The 25,610-nt window shown below is 30.9% G+C and overlaps 2 protein-coding genes across 2 annotated transcripts; both read right to left on the bottom strand.

Moving 5' to 3' along the window:
* Positions 1-14,631: 14,631 nt before the first annotated feature.
* Positions 14,632-15,705, bottom strand: LOC132803561 (uncharacterized). The gene is made up of 4 exons (XM_060816785.1): positions 15,613-15,705; positions 15,413-15,541; positions 15,055-15,311; positions 14,632-14,952 (listed from the first exon to the last, which is right to left on the bottom strand). The coding sequence occupies exons 1-4, from the start codon at positions 15,703-15,705 to the stop codon at positions 14,814-14,816; spliced, it is 618 nt and encodes a 205-aa protein (XP_060672768.1). The 3' UTR covers positions 14,632-14,813.
* Positions 15,706-22,181: 6,476 nt separating this feature from the next.
* On the bottom strand, positions 22,182-25,022 carry LOC107417263 (probable O-methyltransferase 3). Its single transcript, XM_048472212.2, has 2 exons — positions 24,189-25,022; positions 22,182-22,935 (listed from the first exon to the last, which is right to left on the bottom strand). Exons 1-2 carry the CDS (start codon positions 24,993-24,995, stop codon positions 22,633-22,635), a joined length of 1,110 nt encoding a protein of 369 aa, XP_048328169.2. The 5' UTR covers positions 24,996-25,022; the 3' UTR covers positions 22,182-22,632.
* Between the last annotated feature and the right edge of the window lie 588 nt (positions 25,023-25,610).

Below are 25,610 nucleotides of genomic sequence, written 5' to 3' on the forward strand. Positions count from 1 at the left end.
TTTTCAGGCTTAACCTTGCACTTTGAGACGTGACTTTCTCATATGCTGCATATGTGCCTGAACATTCAGCTTCTTATTTGACATTTGACTTGACCTCTACATGATTGGCAGGTGGTTTTCCAAATGGCAAACAAAGCAAAAATGCTGTCCATTACCCTAAAAAAAAACAAAAAAATTATGTCATAAGGGCTGCCAAACACAATAACAGATTTAGGCAAAATTTTCCACTGAGCTTTTTCTAAACCTTCATCTCATAATATTAGTAACACATTACAATCAACAAAATTTCTTTTCTTTTCCCAAACTTGTATGACCATGGAGTACAACATAAGGCAGGAAACAAAAGAAAATGAGAATACATTAGATGAAGCTGGGTGAGGTTATCATTCCTTTGCAATCGTCCTATGCTCAATAATTTGGGGAAAATCATATTTTCAAGAATGAACCCTATGTTTCCTTTAGATATTGCAAGAAATTGTAAAAATCTGATCACAGCTGGATGATACTCTATACTACACCGAGGGCTTGATTTCTCGTATCACAAAGCCTATTTCAAATTCCTTGCAAGTTTCCCTTCCCAAAGTCCAGATAAGTATATCTACCTTCCGAAAAAAAGAAAAGAAGAGAGACTACATATATATATATATATATATATAGATATAATATCAAAGATTGGTCTCTACGTGGCTAGGAGAGGCCACTTCTCAAAACGAGTTACAAGTCAAAATCACATTTGAGTAATAACGACTCATGTTAAAACGGGTCAAAGCCCTAGGCAAATGTTGTCGTTGCTATTAAAATACTATGTCTTGTTTTCTGGTTTTATGGTTGTGTTCTATCATGTAAAATATATATATATATATATATGTTTTTTCTATGATCATGTCCAATCTGATAAAAATGATGCGGTCAAAAAATATGCTAAAAATTGTAACCATTGAATTCAAAACTATAGGCACGGACAGTTCAGATTTAAAATTTTTTTACATAAGAAAAATTGTCAAAAATTTCCTTCCCGCCCGACGCCACAGCTCCCGCTCACACCATCAATTAAAGGATTCCCAACAAAAGAAAAGCATTACCAAAAAAAAGAAAAAAGGCTGCACAATCTCCATACCAAATATGGTTAAAAAATAATTGCAGAAAAAGAAAAAGAAAGCTCCACAAGCATTACAAAAGAAAGCTCCAAAAAAATTGCTAACACTTCTTGTATACATATTGATTTGTTTTACTAGGAATCTGATTAGGGGTAGGCATGGATTGGGTTGGTTCGATTTTAGACCAAAATACAACCCAATCCATATTTATTGGTTTTACTAATATAGAATTCAAAGCAAACCATTAAAACGTGAAATCCAAACCAAACCAAACTAGTTATGATCAGATTGGTTTGGATTGGTTAATCGGTTTGAAACTTACTAATTTATAAATATATAATACAAATAAAATTTTTTTCAAATATAAAATATAAATAATAAATAGAAATATAATTTAAGAACAAATGCTGAAGTTGTAGTGAGTCTTGAAGTAGAAGAACAGATGCTGAAGCTACCATGAATCTTGAAGTCGTGAGTCTTGAAGTAGGAGAACAGATGGTCGAATCGAAGCTTGGCGTGGTTAATGGTTATGGTGATGGACTGGTGGTGGGCGCCAATGGAGGTAAATGTTTAGTTTAGGGTTACAACTTACAATTTGATTTGGTCTTTAGGATGTAAAAAATATATTTATTAAAAATTAATATATAGAAATGGAAAAAAAGAAGTTAAAAATTGTTATATAAAAATGAAAAAAATATATTAAAATTAATATATAAAAATGAAAAAAATAAAAAATATATAATTTTTTAATTATATAATATATTATTTGGAATAGATTGGATTGGATTGGATCTATATTTCCAATCCATAACCAATACAATCCATAAAATTCATAATATTTTGAACCTAATCTAATCCAATTGATGTAAAAATCCAATCCAAACCATTAAAAATGGATTGAATTGGACGGATTAAACGGGGTTGGATTGGATTTTACCCACGTCTAAATCTGATGGCAGGTTGCTATAGGGCACTCCATTGTTAAATGGGGGTTTCCTTTTCTTGCCCTCTTCCATAATTCCCATCAAAGGACTGGAAAATTGCAACAAAATCCATCAAGCGTTGACCAAAAAAAAAAAAAACCAAACAACATAAACATATATAGACTGATAGGCACTAAATTAACCGGACTCATAAGGGATCGGACAACAATAGCGGTCTAAAATCACGGTCAATCAGCTTCTTCTTCTTCTTGTTCAAATCAAAGTGCCGGCAACGATGGAGCTTAAAATTCTGCTTTCTTTGCTGCAAAAAAAAAAAAAAATGCTTTTTGAAAACATGGGCAACACTTCCTACTACTACTACTTGTCGGAACCCATCTTCTTCTTTATCATCATCATTCACAGTTGATTTCTTGATGAACTCATATGCAGTTTCTTTTGAAGTGGCTCTCGCTGCTTCCTAAACCATCCAACTCAACCATAAGAGTAATGCCTAGAATTCCCAATCTGTGCTTAGTTTCTTAAAAGTTCACAAATTCGATAATACTCAGATAGCCAAATTGATCTCAAACCATCCCTCCATCCTCCAATCGAAGATACATACTAATCGCAGCCCCAAATTTAAGTTCCTCATCAAAAATGGCTTCTCCATGAGCTTCTTCTAGGGCTGATCATGTCCAACTCTAGAATTTTGAGTTTTTATTTATTTATTTATTTATTTAAATAAATATTCAAAGCATCAAAACCGATGCTTTTATGCCCAAAAGCATCGGCTTTCCCCATCAATTTTTTTTTTTGCCTTTTTCTTTGTAAAAAGAATAATTTTTTTTTTAATATTAAAAGCATTAAAGTTGACGTTTTTATTGATTAAAAGCGTCGGCTTTCCCCATCAAACTTTTTTTTTTTTGTCTTTTTTTAAAAACCATTATAAACTTGGTTTCTAGCAAAGTTATTTTAAAAAGCATTACTAAAACCTATACAATAGCAGATGTTTTTTTAAAAAAGTGTCAGTTTTTTTCTCTTTTGCAATGATTTTCTTTTTCCTTTTTTGTCCAATGTTAAACACAAATCGTTTTTTTTTTTTTTTCCTTTCATTATCATATTTTCATCAAAAGTTTTTCCCTCTTTTTTTTTTTTGTTTTTTCAATTTTAAACACAAACCCTCTTTTTATTTATTTATTTTTTTTTGGTTCATTATCATATTTCTATTAAAAGTTTTTTTTTTTTTTAGTCCAATTTTAAACATAAACCATCTTTTTTTTTTTTTTCATTATCATATTTCCATCGAAAGTTGATTGATTGCGATTTGAGCAAGAAAAAGAAGAAGAAACTGATTGACCTCCATTTTGGATCGCTATTGTTGTCCAATCCCTTGTGTGTCCTGTTAATTTAGTGCCTATCAATCTATATATGTTTATGTTCTTTGGTTTTTTTTTTTAGTCAATGCTTGATGGATTTTGTTGCAATTTTCCAGTCCTTTGATGGGAATTATGGAAGAGGGCAAGAAAAGGAAACCCTCATTTAACAATGGAGTGCCTTGTAGCAACCTGCTGCCAGATTCCTATTAAAACAAATCAATGTGTATACAAAAAGTGCTAGCAATTTTTTTAGAGCTTTCTTTTTATGTATTGTTTGTGAAGCTTTCTTTTTCTTTTTCTGCAAGTTTTTTCAAATCATATTTGGTATGGAGATTGTGAAGCCTTTTTTTTGTTTTTTGGTTGTAATGCTTTTCTTTTATTGGGAATCCTTTAATTGATGGTGTGTGCGGGAGCTGTGGCATCGAGCGGGAAGAGAATTTTGGCAATTTTTCTCATGTGAGAGAACTTTAAATCTGAGCAGTCCGTGTTTATGATTTTGAATCCAATGGTTACAGTTTTTAGCATGTTTTTAGATTGTACCATTTTGATCAGGTAGGACCTGATCATAGAAAGACTTTCTATATATATATATATATATATAAATATATCTTTAAATATCATAATATATATTTCACCGAATTCCAAATTTTCACCAAATTCCATATTTGTTCTATTTCACTGCATGTTTTTCACTAACCTTTGCTATTGTATGAGCTTATCAAAGTAATGCCAAATCTATTTGAGTTGTAGAGCTTAATTATAGAACTCCAACTTCATACAAATCTTCTTCAAAATAAAATTTAAAGTATGCTTAATTGATTAAGTGCTCAAAAATTTTGAAAGTAATAATATATTGAATATATCCTAGGCATAAAGCATACATAAAAACAATTCAACTACTTAAGAATCAATTCTTTATCAATCATAGTTTTATCATTGGCTAATCATATTATTTAATACAAAAACATAAAAAGTTTTGAAAAATTTTCACCATAAATCCACCAAAAAGAAGCTTATTAAACAAACATATATTTTTGGATTTTATTATTTTTAAAGCAAATAAAAACTAAACCTAACAAAAACTAAAACTAAAACACAACATATTCATTCATGCTTAAAGATATCATTTTTAAATATTGAAATGCACCCCTAACTTAAAAATGAACATTGTTTTCAATATTTGAAACACATAAATTCAAAGAAAAATAAGAGTTAAAGATACTTTCCCAAATTGAAAATTAGCTTGTTGGAAAACCAGAAAAGCCCGTTGATAATTTAGATTCTGTATATAATCGCACAACATCTTCTATTCACAGATCTGCGCATGCTTGAACAACAAGAAGAAGATTAGAAGGGGAAAAAAAATGTTGTCAACGTTGCAGCTCCAGAGGTGCAATTCGCGACACTCAGCTCTCTATCTCGCGTGCTTAATTCTTCAATAGCAGTGCCACAGCCTTCCATTTGTAATGCTGTGGCTCTTTACTTGATGTCTTGAAAAGTTATAATTTTGCTAATGCTTCAGGTTAAACTTCCCATCAATTCTTATATGCGAACAAGCTACCTTTCATCCTTAAAACATGAACTAACCATCAAACTCAACTAAAAACAAATAAAAATTACTAATACCAACTAAATTCACTAGATTTAAATCCATTTTAGATATCAATAAACTGAAATAAAAGAAATTAAGCTTAGAATACTCCCTTGAAATTTAAAACTATTGAAATTACTTGAAAAAAAGTAAAAATTTTACAGTTGTAGCTGCAAATGTTGTCATCATTTGATACTATCTTAGAAGTTGCTTTTTGATCTGAAACTTTTACCATATCTTCTACACATATTGAATTAAGTCACTACAAATTTTCAAGTAAAACAAATTTCATTTACCATTTTTCCAGCCTGTTATGGTATTCAAACTTCATAAAAACCTTGGAAAACTAACAAACAAATTAAAACAATCAAAATGCAAATAAAAATATTACCTTAGGTTGCTTCCGAAGAAGCATTTGTTTAAATTTCATTGACTTTAACCATGAATCACTTACCATTAGATTTTCCTAGCTTACCAGTAAAAGCAAAAGGAAATAAAGATAGAAAAATGCATTTCCCAAAAAAAAAAAAAAAAGTGAGTAAAAAAATAAAGAAAAGAAAAAAGTAAATGATGATGATTTCAATTACTGAATAAATGATTATATTCCTTAAAAATAAATAATGACTTTTTTCTATTCTTATTTTCAAGGTTATTTATTATGTTGTATTGAAGGGAGTGGAAGGTTGTCATTAAAATGAAAAGTTGATAAAGTTTATTATTAAAGTAATAAGGAGTTTAAATGTTTGAAGAAAGAAAAGAGGAAAATTAGTTTGAAAATAAAAAAAAATATTTTTTCTAAAGCATATATTCATTGATATTCGATTTAAGTTTCCATTCTTATTATTTATTTTACCGTTATCATTATTATTTTTTTGATCCTTTTTACCTCTTAGTCTTTACATTACAAGCTAGATAAAAATTTATTAATTCAAGATTATGCATTATTTCCACATTAGTAAATTTTATTTTTTTCTTATATCTCAAGCATATGAAGTTCATATTTAATTTTTAGTTTCTAATTGCTAAAATTGATTTAATGCACATATTTTAGAAGTAATGATTATGTTGGATGGACTATAAGGTGTTGAGTTACATAATTATTTGGATGCAACTTTTGGATTGATATATTCAATTTTTTAGGCAAATATTATGTTGCTTAATTATGGTTTTAATGTTTAAAGTCTTGAAAAGTAATCAATTGGTTTTAGTCTTTAGTCTTTTTATTTGCTAGAGACTAGCAAATTTTAAATTGAGGGGTATGATAAGTGTTCAATATTACTATTTTATATTTATGCTTATTATTTACTATTTTCTTAGTAATTTGTGTTTAATTAAAATAAATATTTATTGATTTTAGGGCAAAATGCATTTTAGTATCCTCTATTTTTAACATTTTTCAATTAGGGGTCTGTAAATTTTTTTAACAGATAATACCCTCTATTAGTCTGTAAATTTTTTAACAGATAATACCCTCTATTACACAAGTCGTTAAAACAAAACGGTTTCTGTTAAAAATTGAACACGTGATAGTCACTGACAAATAAAATAATTAGTTTTTTTATAATTTCGTGTTTTAAAAAAATAGATCTAGTGGAGCAGGATTAAACAAGGAAAATTTTCTAGTATTCCTAGAATACTGTACATTTGGATACTCCTTCAAATCATTTGTTGCCATGTGGATTATTTTTCCATGTCGGATAATAGGTCATCTTCTTCGATATCAGCATCTTTCTTTCCCAAACATTGCTCAATCACAACCCTCGCTCTCTCTTTTCTGCAACAAAAAGTCAGAATCCTCACACAAATCATTTTTCTTCTACACCGAAAAACCATAAAAAGTGTGCCCAAAACTAGATCTAAAACCACCGCCTCTCATAATTTGCAAAAGGGGCTAAGACTTGCTCTCTCTCTTCCACAAACAGATCAGGAACAACCACCTTTCATAATTAACAAAACGGGCTACTGATCCATTCATCAACACTCGACATTCAATGAAAAAGAGAAAAAGAAACAAAAAAGATTTGTTTGAGCTATGCGACTTCTATCTTACTATTATTAAAGGAGGTTTGGTATTTTACACTCTTTTATTTATTCTTTTTTTTTTTTTTTGGGAAAAGAGAAAAGAGCACGTTGAGATCATCCTGGTTGTGCACTTTTTTATTTTGGGCATAAAAGAAATAGGCAAGATAGAAAAAACTGACTGTAGGATTTCTATGGATTTTCAGTTTAAAAGAAAATACGTTTGGTTGTAGAAGAGAGAGGGTTTGGTTGCAAAAGGGGAGAGAGAGAGAGTGAAATATGTGGAAAACGTGTTTGGAAGATAAATAGGTTGTAATTGAAGATAATGGCCTACTATGTGATGTGGAAAAATAATCCACATGGCTTCAAATCATTGGTTATAGGCTAATCTTATTGAAAGGTTGATGGTTAAACACGAAATTATAAAAAAAATAATTATTTTATTTGTCATGTGACTATTACGTGATCAATTTTTAACAGGAACTGTTTTGTTTTAACAGTTTGGATAGTAGAGGATATTTTCTGTAAAAGAAAAAAAAAATTATAGACCCCTTACTAAAAAATACTAAAAATAGAGAGTATTAAAATGCATTTTGCCCTAATTTTACTGTTTTACTATTTTAAGGTGAAAAGAATAAAAATGTTGTTTTGAGGATATTTTAGATTCTTATTAGAAGAAATATCGAGAGATACATTTTATGAGAGATACATTTTATGGAGCATTAATAGAGCTAAGTTGCTGATTTTCTATCCAAACATACTTTTTAGAAGCTTGTGATTTATTTTGAAGATTTAAACTCAATTGTATTGGAGATGCTGATTTTCTGTAGAGTAGTTACTATTTTTTTTTTTTTATCATATTTGAAGCTAAAAGTGGAATTTTTCAATGATTAGACTTTTTAAAAAATATATGATAACATCTATGTAAAATTTCATGGTCAGATGATGAAGGGTTCAATGCCTACATCCATTGGAAGTTAGCATATCTACCCAAATTTAGTGCTTCTAAAGCTGTATTTGACTGAAGCCTCGACAAATGGATCTAATAGGCTATAGGCCATGTATTAAAGCCTCAACAAAAGTAAAAAAATATGGTGAAGAATTGAAGTCCAAAAGATCAAGCCCAAATTCATTTCTTTACTCGTTCAAAACTCAAACATTAATTGATATTTAAAGCTCAACAACATAGGTTTTGGTGGCCAAATAAAAGTTATTATCATATTTATTTATTTTTGAGATATTATGTGACATTTCTAATTTATTGGAGCTTAAAATATACTTAGATATTATTTTATAATTTTAGAAATTAGAAAAATAGAGAAAACCCTAGTTCTTTTTAAAAGGTTGTATTTCATGTTACAGCCGTAATACCTCCATCTATTCACGCCACCACCAGCCACCATTTCTCTCTTTTCATCCCATCATCATTATCATTCTTCTATCATTGAAGTCGTTTATTTGAAACTTGGGATTTCTAAAAGAAAAATAAGCGCATTGAAGCAGGATTAGGATGAGACTGACAATAGAGCTTTTAACATATCTTTATGTTTGTTTAATCTCTTCAATGCCTATCCCTTTGCATTTTTTATTTATCTCGTATTGTTGATTTAGTTCATTAGCATAGCTTTCAATTAATCTACTCAATTGGTATTCGTTTTATTTCATTTGATTTATTTTCTAATTATATTTGTTTTGTTTGCTTTTGAGGTGATATTCAATTGGTGTTTACAACAATAATCTCTTTCTAATATAATATTGGATCTGAACAGAAAGGCAAATTAGTTAAACCCTCTTTGCTATGAGTTCAATACTTAGTTGCTCCATTAACCATTTTAAAACTATTTATATACTTGCAAGTGAAAATCTCACAATAAATATGTATCATATACAAACACCCTTGAATTCGTAAAAATATTTAAATAATTTTAGTTTGCTGAATTTATTATTACTCTTGATTTAATTGAGTTATATGCCAAGTAATAAACTCATAGTTTAATATTTGAAAACAATTATCCTTTTATAAATTAAATTTTTAATAGTTATTTATTTGATATGACTATCAATTTAAAAGCCTTTCTTGGATTGTTGTTTAATGACCTTTTTAATTTTATTGGACTATTAAAATATTTGGGAATTAGTAGTCCTTTAATTAATTGGATATTTTCATTAATTTGACATTTGATTTGCATGCCAAATTAATTTAAATTGGAAATCTTTACTTTCATGGGTTGAAAACTACTTAATTTTAAATTGAAAAGTCTATTTGATTTATTACACAATTTAATTTAATGAAAACAATCCTTGATAGAACCCCATTTTTATTTAATTAATAATCCATGTTTATTGGACTTTTGATTTGTTATCCAATAAACTGATTTAATTGAATTATGTATTTGAATTTAGTTTTAATCATCCTTAGACGTTGAACTACAAATAAAACCGTATTCCCATTTCTAATTTGATTGGGTTTTAGATTTGTTTGGGCTTTGCTAAGCTAGTTAAGATCCATTTTCGTTTTTGGGCTTTTTAGGTTGACTAAAGGGGAGATACAAAAATGTCCACCCCCAAGGCAAAATAAAACAAATGCCTACCTCTTTTATTTTCAATAATTTTGCTTCCTTTTTAATTATCCTATCTAATGAATTATCCAAAATACTTTCACCATATTACCCAAATAAATCCCAAAAAATGGGTTTGTTTAGCAGTCTCCATTATTGTCAAATTTTACCAATAAATTTAACAAAATAATAAGCATAATCAGCACTTGTAGCTGTATTACGATTTCTGTATAATGGTACATATGTTGTTTTCTATAATATATATTTTCAAATGTTCATCAAAAGAACTTTTTTAGTTAAAAATGGATAAGTTTTAAAATTTATGAATCTATTAGTTGAGTGTAGATATTTATTAAACAATATTATGAGATTTTTTTTTTATTTTAATGATAATCCTCATTTTTCTTTGTAAATGATTACTGAAAAATATAAAAAATAATGACTAAAATATGAAAATAAAAAAATAAAAAAAATAAAAATAACCATGTTAGTTCGAGGCTGAAGACAATATACCCCGTCCCATTAAGGAGACCATCCTACCATGGCACAAGGTGTGTAACTGGCGGCAAGGCGTATGACAAAATTAAGCAAGACTATTATCTTCTTTATTTTTTTTTTCCCATAGTTTTCTCATTTTATTTTAAATTTTCCTCAAACAATTCGCAAATAAAAATGAAGATTATTATTGAAGTAAAAGAAATCCGATAATATTGTTCACTCAAAGAAATCCGATAGATTGATAAATTTTAAAACTTACCAATTTTTAACTAAAAAATTCCTTTAATGAATATCCAAATATATATATATATATATATATATATATATTATAGAAAGTACCATAACTACTATTATTTGGAAATCATAGCAAGGCTACAAGTACCAATTATGCTGATTATGTTGTTAAATATTTTAGTAAGGTTCACAATTAGTGGTGGCTGCAAAACAAACTATTTTTTTGTTAGTTTATTTGGATAATATAATAAATATATTTTAGATAATTCATTAGGTAGGATAAGTGAAATATAAACCAGATTATTGAAAATAAAAGATGTGAACATTTTTCTTTACTTCGGCTGACGGGTCGATGTTATTGCGTTTTCTTGTTGATTAAAGGGTTTTTCCCATAAATAGCCACCTTCCAACTCCATTTTAGAAAAATAGCAAAATTATTTTTTTTAAAAAAAACTAGCCACCTTGGGACAAAAATACCCTTGATAAAATTGAAAATTACACAAAAGCTTTCCTTTCTTCTACACAGCCGTTCGTTCGTGGGGTTTCTCTAAACTCTTTGCATCTCATCGCCTCTCACTCTCATTTTTTTGTATTTTCTCATATCTCAAACTAAAATCAGGTAAAAATTTTATCTTTTTTCTTATTAGATGAAAGTAAGGAAATATGTGTTTTTTTTGTTTTTTCTCTTTCTATTTTTTCTTGTAAGTTTTATTAGTTTAGGGTTTTTTAAGCTTTTTATTTGATATGGGTATGCAAGAAATTGATTTATGAGATGTTCTATGTGATTTTAAAGATACTTTAGGTGGCATATGGTTTGAAAATGGGAGAAATTTTGTGTAAAACTGAAAAATCGCGAAAAACAGTAAAAACGGAGGAAATTTGGCGAAAAAGATGAATTTCCGCCAATTTCCTCCAGTTTGTCAGTTTTCGCAAATTTCCGCCAGTTTTCCGCCAGTTTTCCGCCAATTTTCCTCCAGTTTTCCACCAATTTTCCGCCAGTAGGAAAAAGCTATATTTGGCCCGAAAAAAAAAACAGAATCAACTTTTTTAATACAGTTAATATGTTTGTTTAATATTATTCAAACTTTTATATATTTATTGATTTAGTTTAATGTTATTCATTTAATTTTGTAGTCAAATGGAAAATGATGACATTGTAATTGCGGTTTTATACAATGGAACATTGGTACAAAATGATAGTGGTGATTGGGAATATCGAAATGGTAAAAATGTAATAGTTTCTGTCGGCAAGAGATGCACAAAATCAGAATTAGAGGATGAGATTTTCAATTCTCTTGAGATAGATCGAAATGAATATTTGCTAAAGCTAAAATGGATATATGGACGATGTGCAGAAAAGTTGGATCCTACAGAAATACGATGTGATAGGGATGTGAAATGCTTTCTTCAAGAAGTGAGGAATGGAGGGATGACAATGATGCGGCCTCCATTGTATGTTGAGGTGATTTCAAAAGTTGAACATGTATGTAGAAATGTTCATCAAACAACATTTGCTTCGGATAGTGGGAGTAATCTTCATTCTTTTTCTTGTCCTCCAATTGGCGGTCGTCTACCACAAGCTTCCGGTACTGAACCAATTCAGGCTACATCTCAGGAAATTATGGTTCAAGAAACTCAGTTTAGAGATCAAGTTGATGTTCGTGGGGGGGCATGGACATCATTTAACATTCACGAAGGAGTTGATGTTGGAGGTGTCTATGCTGAACGGTTTCCTAACGACGAGGAGTATGAGCAGTTGCATCATATTGATCATGATGAGAATTACAATGCAGCAGGGGATGATGTTGGTCATAATGATGTAGATTTTGATCATGAGTTGCCGGATAATGATAATGATATGCATCCTAAAATGAACAATGAAGGAGTTGATGATGTTAGGGCTCATCGTGCTACAAGTGACCACATATCATCGAGCAACAGAAGTGGTTCTATGGCCATATTTTCGTCAAAGTTCACTGGCTGTGAGAGCATAGTAGTTGGACAATTATTTCGCAACAAACGTGACCTACAGAATAAACTGAGTATCTATTGCATGCGAGAAAATAAGGAGTTCAAGGTGACACGATCAACTACACAACGGTATGAGGTTGTATGCTTGGAAAATACTTGTAAATGGCGACTACGTGCAACCACATTTAAAAATGGAGAAATATTTGTTGTGAGAATTTTTGATAATGTACACAGTTGCTCATTAGATATCGTGCATCGAGAACACAAGCAAGCCAGTAGCCGGGTTATCGGGCAATGTATCAAATCTAAATATGAAGGTATTGCACATGTTTACAAACCCAAAGAAATTCAACATGATTTTTTGCAGAAATATGGGGTGAATATAAGCTACAACAAAGCATGGAGTGGTAAAGAGTATGCACTTAACAGTGTTAGGGGATCTCCAGAGGAGAATTTTGCTAAGTTACCTGCCTACTGTTTTGAGTTAGTGTCGAAGAACCCTGGGACTGTTACACGTATCAAAACAGACGATAATAACAATTTTGTATATTTCTTTATGGCGATTGGAGCAAGCATTAGGGGATTTAAATCCCACATAAGACCCGTATTGGCTGTTGATGCAACTACATTGAAAGGGAAATACAAATGGTACATGTATATTGCATCGGGCATGGATGGCAATAAGCAAATATATCCTTTGGCTTTCGGCATTGGAGATGGAGAGAACGAGCAAGCATATACATGGTTTTTCCAAAACCTGAAGGATGCCATCGGAGATTTTCCAGATTTGGTGTTTGTGAGTGATAGACACCCCGCTATTGAAAGGGCATTACGTAAAGTTTTTCCCAATGCATACCATGCGTTGTGCACTTACCATATAAGCAGAAATATTAAAGCAAATGGACATGCGAAAGATGAATCAATAATACAATGTTTCATGCTCGCAGCTAGTGCATATTTGGTTGAAGATTTTGAGTTTTATATGGGGCAAATTGAGGCAAAAAACAGTAGGGCTGCCCAGTACATTCGATCATGTGACCCTACAAGGTGGGCACGTTCTCTTTGTCCATGTAGAAGGTACACTATCATGACCACCAATATTGCAGAAAGCTTGAATGGCATTCTGCTAGATGCTAGAGAGATGCCAATAGTAGCATTAATAGAGCACATACGGGATTTACTGCAAAGGTGGTTTTATGAGCGACGTACTGCAGGTGCAAAATTGACAAAGCCTGTGACTGACCATATGGAAGAGCAACTCAAACTACGAAATTTGGAGTCCATCGGACTACGTGTGAAAGCCATTAATATGCATGAATATCTTGTGGAAGGTGGGAGTTTGAGGGGTACAGTTAATCTCCAATCAAAAACATGCTCATGCAAAGTCTTCAATCTTGATCAATATCCTTGTGATCATTGTATTGCCGCTTGCAGAGACCGAAAAATTGCTCCTTATGGCATGTGTTCTCATTACTACACCGCGGATGCATATCGTGCAGCTTATGCTGAGTCCATTTATCCTTTGTTAGATGAAAAACAGTGGCATGTCCCGGATGACGTGGCAAGTCGTATTGTTCTTCCACCAAGATAGACACGTAGGCGAGTCGGTAGACCGAGGATGCAACGCATACCATCCGAAGGTGAAGATGTTATTGGACGTAGATGTAGCCGATGCGGTGGTGTTGGACATTATAGGCAGAGATGTACGAATCCATTGTCTTATGCTTCGAATTAGAAAGTTTTAATTTAGTGTTATGGTTTAATATGTTTTGATAATTATTTCATATCTTTTTTTTTTTTTTGAATTTAATCCTAAATGAAAAGATGCTTTCTGGAATTGATTTTCAATCTTTAGTTTACATATCATTTTATGAAATGTCCAAATGATTTTGAAAATAAAAACAAACATATATCAATTTTATTTTTATTTAAAATGGTTATTGATTTTAAATGTCACTACATTTTTTGTTAATTCCATCTTCATCTTATATAATATTTGTCTCCACTCCCAATTTTTTTACCCTACTATTAACTTATATAATCTATTAGAAATTGATTTTCCAAGTGGAGGAAATTAGTTTCTAATAGGAGTAAAAATTATTCAACGATTTCCGCTTGGAGGAAATGTTTTCCAACAGGAGGAAAACTATTTCCGCTTGGAGGAAAATTTTTCCACCTGGCGGAAATTTATCAAGAGGCTTCAATTTTTCTTCATATGGGATTTCCGACTGGAGGAATGTTTTTCCTCCATTTTTCCTCCAGTAGGAAAATTTTTCAGCCTATAGGAAATATTTCCGACAAGCGGAAAATTTTTTAAAATTTGCAATTGAGCTCTTAAGGCGTTTGTGCATAACGGAATTCTAATAAATAAACATGGCACATTTCCTATAAGGTCAATTACTTATCATTACATCAATACCACATTGTTATCTTTGTTAAATGAACATTATAAGCCACCATTATATTTACAATTAAAAGTCAAATATAATAAATAATATGCATCTATAAACATGAAAAAAGGAAAGAAAAAAGCATCACCACGCAGCTCATATGCTAAGTTCTTTGTTGTAAACCTCATATGCATACTTCTTCCTAAAGAACTCCATGTTATCTTGTGTGAATGTCAATGGTAATCTAGCATGTAAGAATTTGATGGTCTTGAGTGTAAATATGCCACAGTCACCACTACAAAAACAAACAATTATTATAACATATATTAGTATTATTATAACCATATTCAATAGTTAATATTTATTCAACAAACATGTAAGTATTAAGAGGTTTTACCCGTTACTTTGCTGAGGGGTATTTTGTGCCAATTCACATGTAAACTCGTCAACGGAGTCTACAAGATCCGGCCGCTGCTCATAAAAGGATGCAGACCGCAGTAAATATGGTAACATTATGCATAATTTCTGGAAATAAATTTGTCCCTTGTATCGGTTACCAGCCTTATCTGAATCATATACAGTCATGCGACGCTCTTTTAAGTCCACGTGCCCTACCACCCAATGTATGTTGCGCTTGTTTAGTGGAATCAACAACTGTCAATACATTACAGAATTTCAGTTAGCACAATAAATAAAGGAAGGCACATGAATAAATGAATAGTTAACATTACACAATTTGGACATGTATATATTACATGATTTACGTATTTCCATGGCTTGGACTCCTTCATTCGAATCCCCAGCACATATTCTTGCATTGCGTATGAGAATTGGAACTTAGATGGATTGTCGATGAACTTTCCATGACATTGCTCAATGTATACCTACAACAAAATAATTTATTAGTTAGCTAAAATCACAATAGCCACATATAGGACACCTGGCCGTTACTTACCCAAAATCCTCCATCTAGCACCTCAAAACTAGGATCAAAAATATCAGGAAATTGATTGGCACGTACACGAAATAGGTAAGGCAGGACTTCCATACGCCTCCTTCCGTTTCTTACTTATTCCACTTCTTGTAAGTGGAATACCTTCATCTTTTTCATCATGACTTGCCTGTGGTGGCTTGTCTCGAACAGCAGGTGCAACATTGTATGGAGTACTGTCATGATGTACATCCAATGCCAAGTTGCCGATATATGCATGCTCAACTTCAGTCACATTCATTAAGCCATGAACGGGATACTGCAAAAGACAAAAGGGATTATAATCAAGTGATTAGCAAGTAATACTAATATTCATACAAATACTGCAAAAGTGTATAAATAATATTATTATGTTGGAATGTATATTTATATATATATATATATATTTGTACATATAAGTGGAAGAACTCATAGACTTACATCACGATGATCGAAGAGTTCAGTGGCCTTCTCAAATCTTGGCACTTGTGAAAAATGCCAATTAAGAATTCGAGGGAATGCCATGTCCGGCAACTTCTTTCCGAATGCTTGACCCAATGAAGGAATTGTCTCAAAACCCCAAATCTGTCAAACAATTAATTAGTAATCAATAAGTAACGAAATATACACCATACATACAAGTGTAACAAACTTACCATGAAAGCCAAAGGAAACCCACAAAGACTATAACTCTTTGACTTGTTTAAAGCGATGGACTCTCTATGCTCAAAAGCACTCTTCAACGATCTAATGGTGGTAGTATACGATAAAGTACCCCATGGATATTTATTGAAGTACTCTAAATCGTCCACCATCTCCAAGTGATTATGAGGTGCGGTGGCCATGCTTTCTTTGCCTAGAAGAACCGTCTCTAGGAAATATAATAAAGCCAACTTCAATCTATCATCGTCGGCTTCATCATTGTCTTGACACTGTGCAGTCAGGAAAGCTTCGGTTATCTCCGAATTAATGACCTTTCGCTTTCCGCCAAAATACGTGTCACTAATACGAGTAGAGATGTTAACCTGCCTATTGGGTTCGTAACCAAACCGTAGACCTGTAATTATGGTGAAGTCCCTCTGTGTAAATCTAGCACCACGCCCTCCAAAATTGAATACCATAGAGTCCTTGTCGTCGCAAACACATTGCCTATACAGCATGCTGTTGACGATGTGGCCACTAAATTGTATCTCGTTGGCCTTCAAAAAGTGGCCAAAACAGCTATCCTCAAACTTCTTTATTTGGGCTGGAGTCAGTTTGAACTTAATATCCGACACGGCTTTCCAGAAGTTCGATCTACAATTAACCTTTGCCCTCGATATCTCCGAGTCCCAAAACCTTCGTTGGTAATCTGAATCCATTTATCTGCAAATCAAATACAACAAAACATAACAGATGGAGGAAACGTTTTTTCCGACACGAGAAAAGCCTGAAGGACAATTTTTCCGCCTGGAGGAAAACATTTCCTCCAGGAGGAAAAGGTTTTCCGCCTGGAGGAAACAATTTCCTCCAGGATGAAAATGTTTTCCTCCTGGAGGAAATTCGCCTGGCGGAAAAAATTTCCTCCAGGAGGAAAACATTTTCTGCCTGGAGGAAATTTTTTCCTCCAGAAGTAAAAAAATTCCCGCCAGGAGGAAAAAAAGAGAATATTTTCCTCGGGGTGGAAAATTTTCCAGAACCAAAATAACATACACCTAACGGGATTTTCAAACCAGCGCATAATACATTATACATTAGTAGTTTACATTATACATTGCTTCGTAAAGATAACCTATAGATATATTATGGTTTCACATTCAAACCTCCCATTAAGTTCGTTACATTAAAGCGAAATTAGTTTGCAAAATATTTTCTATGTTGTACAGAGAAGCAACTTACATTAATGGGGGACAAACCACCACCAATGCTTCTCTATCTATTTATATATATCTCTCTCTCTTTATCTATCTCTGTGAGTGTATGTGTAATTTTATCAGCTTGCACTTGTAACTCCACGATCGCAAATTTTGTGCTTCAATTTTCTGCTCAGTCCATCAGTTGCTCCTCCAATGCTGAAAGAAATAGAAAATCAATATTAGTAACCATGCAGCAATCAAATTTAGCATATTATATGTGTAAGATGTGCATATGAATAAGAGCATATGAGAAATTTGGAAATTTTCCACCAACAGAAAAAAAACACAAGAAGCATAAACCCTTTTAAACAAATATAATCCATACAATTAGTTATGTCTAACCAGTCATAAGCCAGATCTCAACATGAACACCAAGAAAAACAACTAACACTCCAGTTAAAATCTCTGTTCTAGTTGCCTAAATATGACCTATCAGTATCACAATAATGCAGCCTAGATACAAGTGAATCAATAGCCTTGCAAGAAAGAAAAATCAACCTCCCTACACGTAAGTTCACATAAATACTCTAAATCATCCACCATCTCCAAATGATTGATTATGGGTGGCAATTTCATATATTCATATGGGAAGTGAAATTGCAACAATTGTGGTGAACTGGTGATACAAGACATCAACAAGAAATTAGTTGTTCAGGCAATGGACCGCCAGTGCGGAAATTTTTTATGCTGGTACAAATAAAAGCAATTTCCACTGTGGTTCTCTTACCAAAGGAATCCAAAATTTTTTTTTGCTTGCTAAGATACCAACTTCAGTTGCTGCTGCTACTTATATTGCTCTTATGAGACTCCCAATACTGAAGCAGCCCGTTTCCGAATGGCCAGCTATTGACTTTCTTATTTACTAGCCATATTATTAACTAAACTCCTAATGATAAAGTAATTAAACTAACACATTCTCAAAAACACATAAAACCTTCAACAAATATATAGATATACATATAGATATTTCAGATACCCGCGTTATTTTTTATAACGCATTTATTTAAAAGAGTGACAAAAATCGAACCGGAGAGGACTTCTGGTCAATTTAACGGAGCAACTTCTGCAGTAAAAGTCAAGTCCTCCACAAGACGAAAGACTCTTTATATCTGAACCAACCAACCAACAAACCAACCAGCAAACCTTAAGATAAAAGAATACACTTTATTATACATAGTATGTGAAAAAAAAAAGAAAAAAAAAAGAAAATTACAAAAAAAAGAAAAAAAGGAAAAAAAGGACGGGTGGTTGTTCTTCCACAGACCACTAAAGATCGATAAACACAGAATATGGTAAAAGTGTCAAAAACACTATCACACATTAACTCGCCAATTTAAACATCTAAAACTGTAATAAAAAAGCACGCAGCTATCTTTTTCAAAAAAAATAAAATAAAATCGTTATTTTTCGTACGGTTGAGAAGATTATAAATAGCTAGAAGAATCAGAACCATTAAAAGTTTGGCTTTCGTTTTCTTTCTTACTAAACTTATCAGCAATCAAACAAAGAACTTAACAAAACAGAATGAGCAATAATTTCAATCCGACCGGAATTCATAGAGATCAGCTTCGACGAAGCATCGAAGGATGCATTTTCTACGTCGTCAGGCAAATTCAAAATGGAATTGAAGCTTGAGATAATAGGATGATCAACAGGAAGAAGCAGGACGAGCTTGACCTCAATGTGATCATCCAACGCTTTGAAACTCACAGGGGATTCGGAATCGACCAAAACGCTTGGTATTGGAACCCTAAGCGAGATTTGGGTTTCTTGGCACCAGCTGACCAGAACCGAGGACTGCGAGAGACTTACACCGACCTTGAGGTTCTAACACTGAGTCGAAGGGTTAGTGTGCGAATCGAAGAGGAACAATCGGAGGGTTGGGATGTAGACTGGACTTCCCAAGCGAAACGCCATTTTCTAGGGTTTTCACCGGTGTGAAGCTTCAAGGACATCCTTCTTCCTCTACTCAGTTCGCTGCACCTTCCTGTGTTTCAAAAAAGAATAGGGAAATGGAAAGCAGAAAAAATAAGTGTTTTGGTCGACGAAAAGAGATAAAAAATAAAATAAAAATAAAAAGAAAAATTAGTAATAGAGGGTATTTTAGTCCGAATATTTTTAAAATGGGTTACTTTTTTAAAAAAAAAAACAAATTTGCTATTCTTCAACAAATGATTTATAAGGTGGTTATTTTTGAAAAAAACCCTTGATTAAATCCTGATAGCCCATTTAATTGGGTTGAGATGCCGAAAACATTTAAAAGTCCAATTTAATTTATTTAAACCTTTTGGCCCATAAATTTTTATGGATTATAGTTTAAATGAGATCCATTACTTAATATGGCTTTTAATTTAGATTTAATTTTACTTTTTAAATTTTTGCAATAACTGAAGTCAAAATAAACCTTTAATATTTTTATATTTTGACTTAACTCTAAAACCAATATTTAATTGGAATAATAAAAATAAGGAAATGGCAAAGAAATTGAGTGTGCTTAAATGTAAACATTTTTTTATTTTTATTTTTATTATTAATTTTTTTCAACCATTTGGCATTAAAGTTGTAAATGAGCGAGTAGAGTCGAGCATTGATATTTTCAAGCTGGGATCGCATCACATGATTTTAAGAATGCTCAAGTTCGAGTCAACCCACAAAATTTTAAAATTGTCTACTTATACTAAATTTGATTCATTCATGAAAAATTCGAAGTTAACTTGGTTCGTTATATTATAAAAATTTAAATATTATTTTTTAAAATAAAAATTTAAAATTAATAATTAATAAATTTCAAATATTCTATTAATTTTATTATAAAATTAATTATATTTTAAAAAATTTATAAATTTAAAATATAAAAAAATATATTATTTATGCATCATAAATATTTGATATTCTTAATTCATAATATAGGTCTTATATAAATACGTATAAATGATGAATTTAAACTATTTATAAGTTTAATTTATTGCTCAAAATTGGTTCATGGGTTTTATTTCTCGTTCAATCTCAGCTTATTTTCTTTATAAATTGAGTTTGTGGGAATTAAAATCGAACCAAGCTCAAACCGATCACAAACTGTTCAAACTTATTTACAGTCCTGTTTTGTATTTCTTTTTATTTTTATTTTTGACTTTTATCTTTTATATATATATATATATTTATATATTGTTTCGCCTGATGCCTTGCACTATTTCTTTGCTTCTCTTTTCCTTTTGTTGCAAAATGTAATAGGGCTCTTTTAATTAGCTCTCATCTTTTTGGTTGATTTTTTTTTTTTCCTGCCTTTTATCCTTTTTATCATTTTTTCCCCTGGTTAACTTGATTCATTTTATATATAAGAGCAACGGGATACACTTTAATTAAAACAAAAAAATTAGGAAAATAGAAGAAAACATATTTTTTTTCCTCTTTTATTAGGAATTAATTAGGAGTCCATAATAAGACGAACTTCATTTTTTTTTCTTTGAATAAAATATATTTAAGATATTTATCTATATTTTATAATTTTGGGTAGAGGAAAGAGAGAATTTTCTTTTTAAAAAATTAATATTAATATAGAAAAGAAATATTATCTATATTTATGTTGCATATGGGGAATACGACGACATTCCTTAAGGCTAACATATTCGTAATTAATATTCATTGGCCTATAGGGACTACCGAATTATTCTTAAAGCCAGAATATTGATAATGAAATTATTTAATGAAAAAAGATTGTCAGCTGTACCTATGTTACCATTAAAAATACCGCAAAATTCCACTAGGTTAGCATCCTGGTAACTATAGTTTGAGAAAGGAGGAGAAAAGAAAAGAAAATTCACATTTTGTTTTCTCTTTTATTTTCTTTTTAATCTCTGCACTTTTTTGTTTTTTGTTTTTTTTTGGTTGGCTTTTTTCTTTTTTTCCTTCTGCAATTTTTAGTGTTTCTGCCACTTTTTTCCAACCTCTTTAAACCTTTGAATTCTCAGCTATTTATAGAAAAGGGGAATCCGGATAAAATAATTGAATTTCAATTTTAAATTTTGAAATTCAATTTTTAATTTGAAAATCAAATTTAATTTTTGAAGACTAAATTTGATTTTTTATTTTCATAATTCACCTTTAAAAGTGGATAAAGTGTTTGATTTGGGAATAACAGCTTTCTTTAAATCTCTCTCCTTAAGCCATCTCCATTTTTTTTTTTTTATTATTTTGGTTCAACGAGAGGTTTATTTATTTATTTATTATTTTTTTACCTGTTTTGGTCGTTTCAGTTGTACCAAAGTGAGAAAAAGAAGAAAGAAAGTTTAGTGTAATTACCAGATTTTATAAGTCAGGTTAGGTTGTAAACTAAACTATAATTCATTATTAAATAATGCAAAAGCCTAGTATGCAATGTGAAATTATAATAAACATAAAGAGCATTTGTTATTATAAGATGTGATAACAGTAAACATAAATTAGCACTTATAAATGGACATAACAAGCAAAACAAATATATTACATTATTAACAGCAAAATATATTCCTTAATAACATGAAAACATTATTTCTACATGATAGCTCAGTGGCAAAACCACTGTTTTATTAACAGTGATCCTCATTTTGAATTCTCCATCCTCAATGACAGAAGAAAAAAATAAAGTTACATAACACACATAGTGCAAAATATTTAGTTTAATTTTTATTATATCCATAAACAAGCATGCAAACAAACAAGTCCTAAAATTCACTCTTTTGACAACTGCAAAACAAATATTAGAAAGTTGATAATTAAGGTGCCATTTGATAATATAGTCGGTTTTTAGTTTTAGTTTTTTTTATTTTTTTTTATTTTTCTCCACTTAATTTCGTATAATTTATTTATGTAGTAGTAGTTAGAATTTATTAGACATTTAAGTTAACTATAAAATTAAGGGAAAAAAAAAGCATAAACACCAAACTTAACACAACCTCAAATTGAGTTGGCTTTTTATTTTCCCTTTAAATTTATAGTTATTTAAGATATCTAATAAATTATAACTATCATTAGTTAATATTTAGTATAAATAAATTACACATAATTAAATAGAAAAGAAATAAAAAATAGAAACTAAAAATGAACTATTTTACCAAATGGCTACTAATTATTTTCAAGGATAAACTTCAATTAGAGACCTTAAGCCCAAAATGGGAGTTATCTTATAATTCCTGAACCCGGCATCAGAGAAGAGCTTAGCCCACTCTTTCTCATTTCTTTCTTTTCCTGTGACCAAAACCATCATTAGCATATCAAAGAAGAGTTGGGTTTCAATTGTTTCTTCGTCCCCTTTCTTGTTCTCCATCATCATGTCTATTATTATCACTTTTCCTTTGTTTCCTTTGCCTGTAATTGCTTCTTTGCATTTCTTCAATATTTTCACACTTTCTTCATCACTCCAGTCATGCAATATCCACTGTTAGGAAACCAAGACAAGCAAACACTTTTCATGAGTATATTCTAAATCCCTAATGGAATATATCAATGAAAGGATATAATAATTAATACCTTTGTTTGGCCATATTGAATCTAAATATTTTCTATATAATAATCACTATATATTATTTAAAATTGAAGTTATCTTATTAAAATGTTGTTAAACTATAGTTGCAAGTGCAAAGTGCCGTAGTTAATTAAAGTCTTTATTTGAAAAAAAATAATAATTAGAAAGTATAAAGAGAAGTTACATATTGCATATGCCATATAGCATATTTTATTGGGCTGCGATTTGACGAAAACAAAATGAATGGTTTTATGGATTGCTATATTAATTTTGCCATATCAAAGTTATAAAAAAAAAAAAAAAAAAAAAAAAAAAAAAAAAAAAAAAAACTTCTTCAATGGTTCTGTTCATTTACTTTATCAAAATGATGTCGCAAAAAATAAAATAGACATCATTAAAGAGTTGTAGACGATATGTTAGATAGTATAACTCATTAAAATAATCTTCATCAAAATATTTTTTAAAAGGAAACAATTAATAAATAAATTATTATTTTTTTTTAAAGAAAAAAATATAGATATTATTAATTAATTGAGATTTGAACAAAATCATTAGAGAATGATTTTTTGGTTGAATATCAATCAAGTATACATTTATACCACATATACTAGAAGTCCTTGCAATTCATATATCATATAAAAACAATTCACAGAACCATTAAAGATATTCTAACAAACTGAGTTACTTAAAAAAATGGTGCATACTCTATGTGCATCGGATGCATGGAAGACTTCCTCTAAATATAATTTTATCAAGCATTACATCAAATGTCTGGTGCGATTTTAAGTGTAGTCCTTTTATTATTATTACCAGATTTGTTAACTAAATATTAACCAACAGTTTTTAATTTTCTTTCTTAATCTAATTACGTATCCATGTATTTATTCTATATCAAATTATCAACAAATTTTTTTTTTTTTTTTTTTTTGGAAAAAAGGATTGTCAACAGTTAACATGTAAGTTTTGGTATCCAAAATTTTCATAAACAAATTTAGTGATACATGATATAAATTCAAGTCGGTGTTTAATAATAATCTCATCCTACTATATTAATATCTTAAGTATATATTTGGTAACTCTAGTATCTAAGACCTTAAAATACAAAAAAAAAAAAAATAAATAAACAAATAAAAAAAAAAAAATCAAATATGTCGAGTAAGTTTGACCTTGAGTAAAATTGCATCTGCAGGAGGAACGGCTTCAAACATGTCACCTCCAACATACTTCACATTGTTGGCTCCTTGCAAATCGGCAACAACATGCGGTAGATCAAACACAGTGCATTCAGTATTAGGAAATGCATTAGCAATGGCCTTGGCCACAGTTCCAGTTCCACCTCCAACATCAACCAAAGACTCCAAGCCCTCGAACACATCTTTACACTTGTCGATCACCACCGCCGTGACTAGACGAGCATCGCTGGCCATGGCGTCGTTGAAGAAGTTGCCAATATTTGTGTCATGGCCGCCATATTCCCAAAAAGGCATTCCATGAGCCGTATCGAACGGCGTAAGTTTATCATTTTGGAACCAAGTGCTAAGTTGGTTCCAAGGCTGAGTCAAAATAGGATCCAACATTGACATCAAAAAGGGTGTGACACTAAAGGGATTGTCCTTGAGAAGGAGCTTTGAAGCATCGGTCAGAGCATAACCTTCTTCTTCATCATTTTTGCCAGTTTTTTGGATCGAAAAGAAGCCGGAATGGACCAAGATTCGCATAAGGCGATAGAGATGAGTGGTTTTTTTTGGATGGAGATGTGGCAATGAAGAAATAAGTTGAGAAAGAGTAATAGGTTTACCATAGGAATGGATGGTATCAGGGATACCAAGTTGAATAGCACATTTGAGAGACCAAGAGTTAATGAAGCTGAAAATGTGATTCCAAACATGTGCCTGAGCATGAAGAAGCTCAGTAGCATTTTCTTCATCAACTAAATCTATATTGAGGTGTGTAAAACTCCTTAGTCTCTCCATATTTGCCTTTAATTTTGGTCTTGATAATTTGTTCAAGTACCTTGAAATTAACCCAATTTTGAGATGTTTATATAGAGCTGTGGAAATCTTAAAATTACCGTATTACCCTGAAAATAATTGGAGGAAGCAGACAGAAATTTTAATTTTTGAAGATTATGAAAACAAGGAGATAATAATATATATATTTTTTATGATTCGATCGACAGCATGTTTAATGCGTTGATCAGATCTGATACGTTGTCTATATATACTAATATTTGTTTATTTTTATAATATATAATATGTTATCTATACCATGTTATATATATATATATATATATATATATTGTTTGTTATTTGCATATACTGTGTCTTTCGAGGCAGGTAGCGCATCTCCTAGAAGATTGTTTTTTGTATTTTTTTTTTTTTTTGGGGGCAATGTCATTGTAGATTGTATTAAATAACTAGAAAATGGAGGTATACTTTATATTACCCGATGAAATGTCACGATATATGTATTCTTTTTTCCCTTTAATCTTGTTTTTTTGCTGTGACAATACATTGAAATTAGTCATCTTTGCAATTATGAGACCTTTTCTTTTTCGAGTAATTAATAGGTCGAATAAATTAATAATA

Source organism: Ziziphus jujuba, chromosome 4 (genome assembly GCF_031755915.1).
Source record: "Ziziphus jujuba cultivar Dongzao chromosome 4, ASM3175591v1".
In the NCBI taxonomy this organism is placed as follows: Eukaryota; Viridiplantae; Streptophyta; class Magnoliopsida; order Rosales; family Rhamnaceae; genus Ziziphus; species Ziziphus jujuba.

Coding starts and splice junctions, on each gene's coding strand:
- LOC107417263 (XM_048472212.2), bottom strand. CDS start 24,995: ATGGAGAGACTAAGGAGTTTTACACACCTCAATATAGATTTAGTTGAT. Junction 22,936..24,188: donor CAGATGCAATTTTACTCAAG/GTCAAACTTACT, acceptor GTTTCCTAACAG/TGGATATTGCATGACTGGAG.
- LOC132803561 (XM_060816785.1), bottom strand. CDS start 15,705: ATGGAAGTCCTGCCTTACCTATTTCGTGTACGTGCCAATCAATTTCCT. Junction 15,542..15,612: donor TGCTAGATGGAGGATTTTGG/GTAAGTAACGGC, acceptor ATTTTGTTGTAG/GTATACATTGAGCAATGTCA. Junction 14,953..15,054: donor ACCCCTCAGCAAAGTAACGG/GTAAAACCTCTT, acceptor TTGTTTTTGTAG/TGGTGACTGTGGCATATTTA.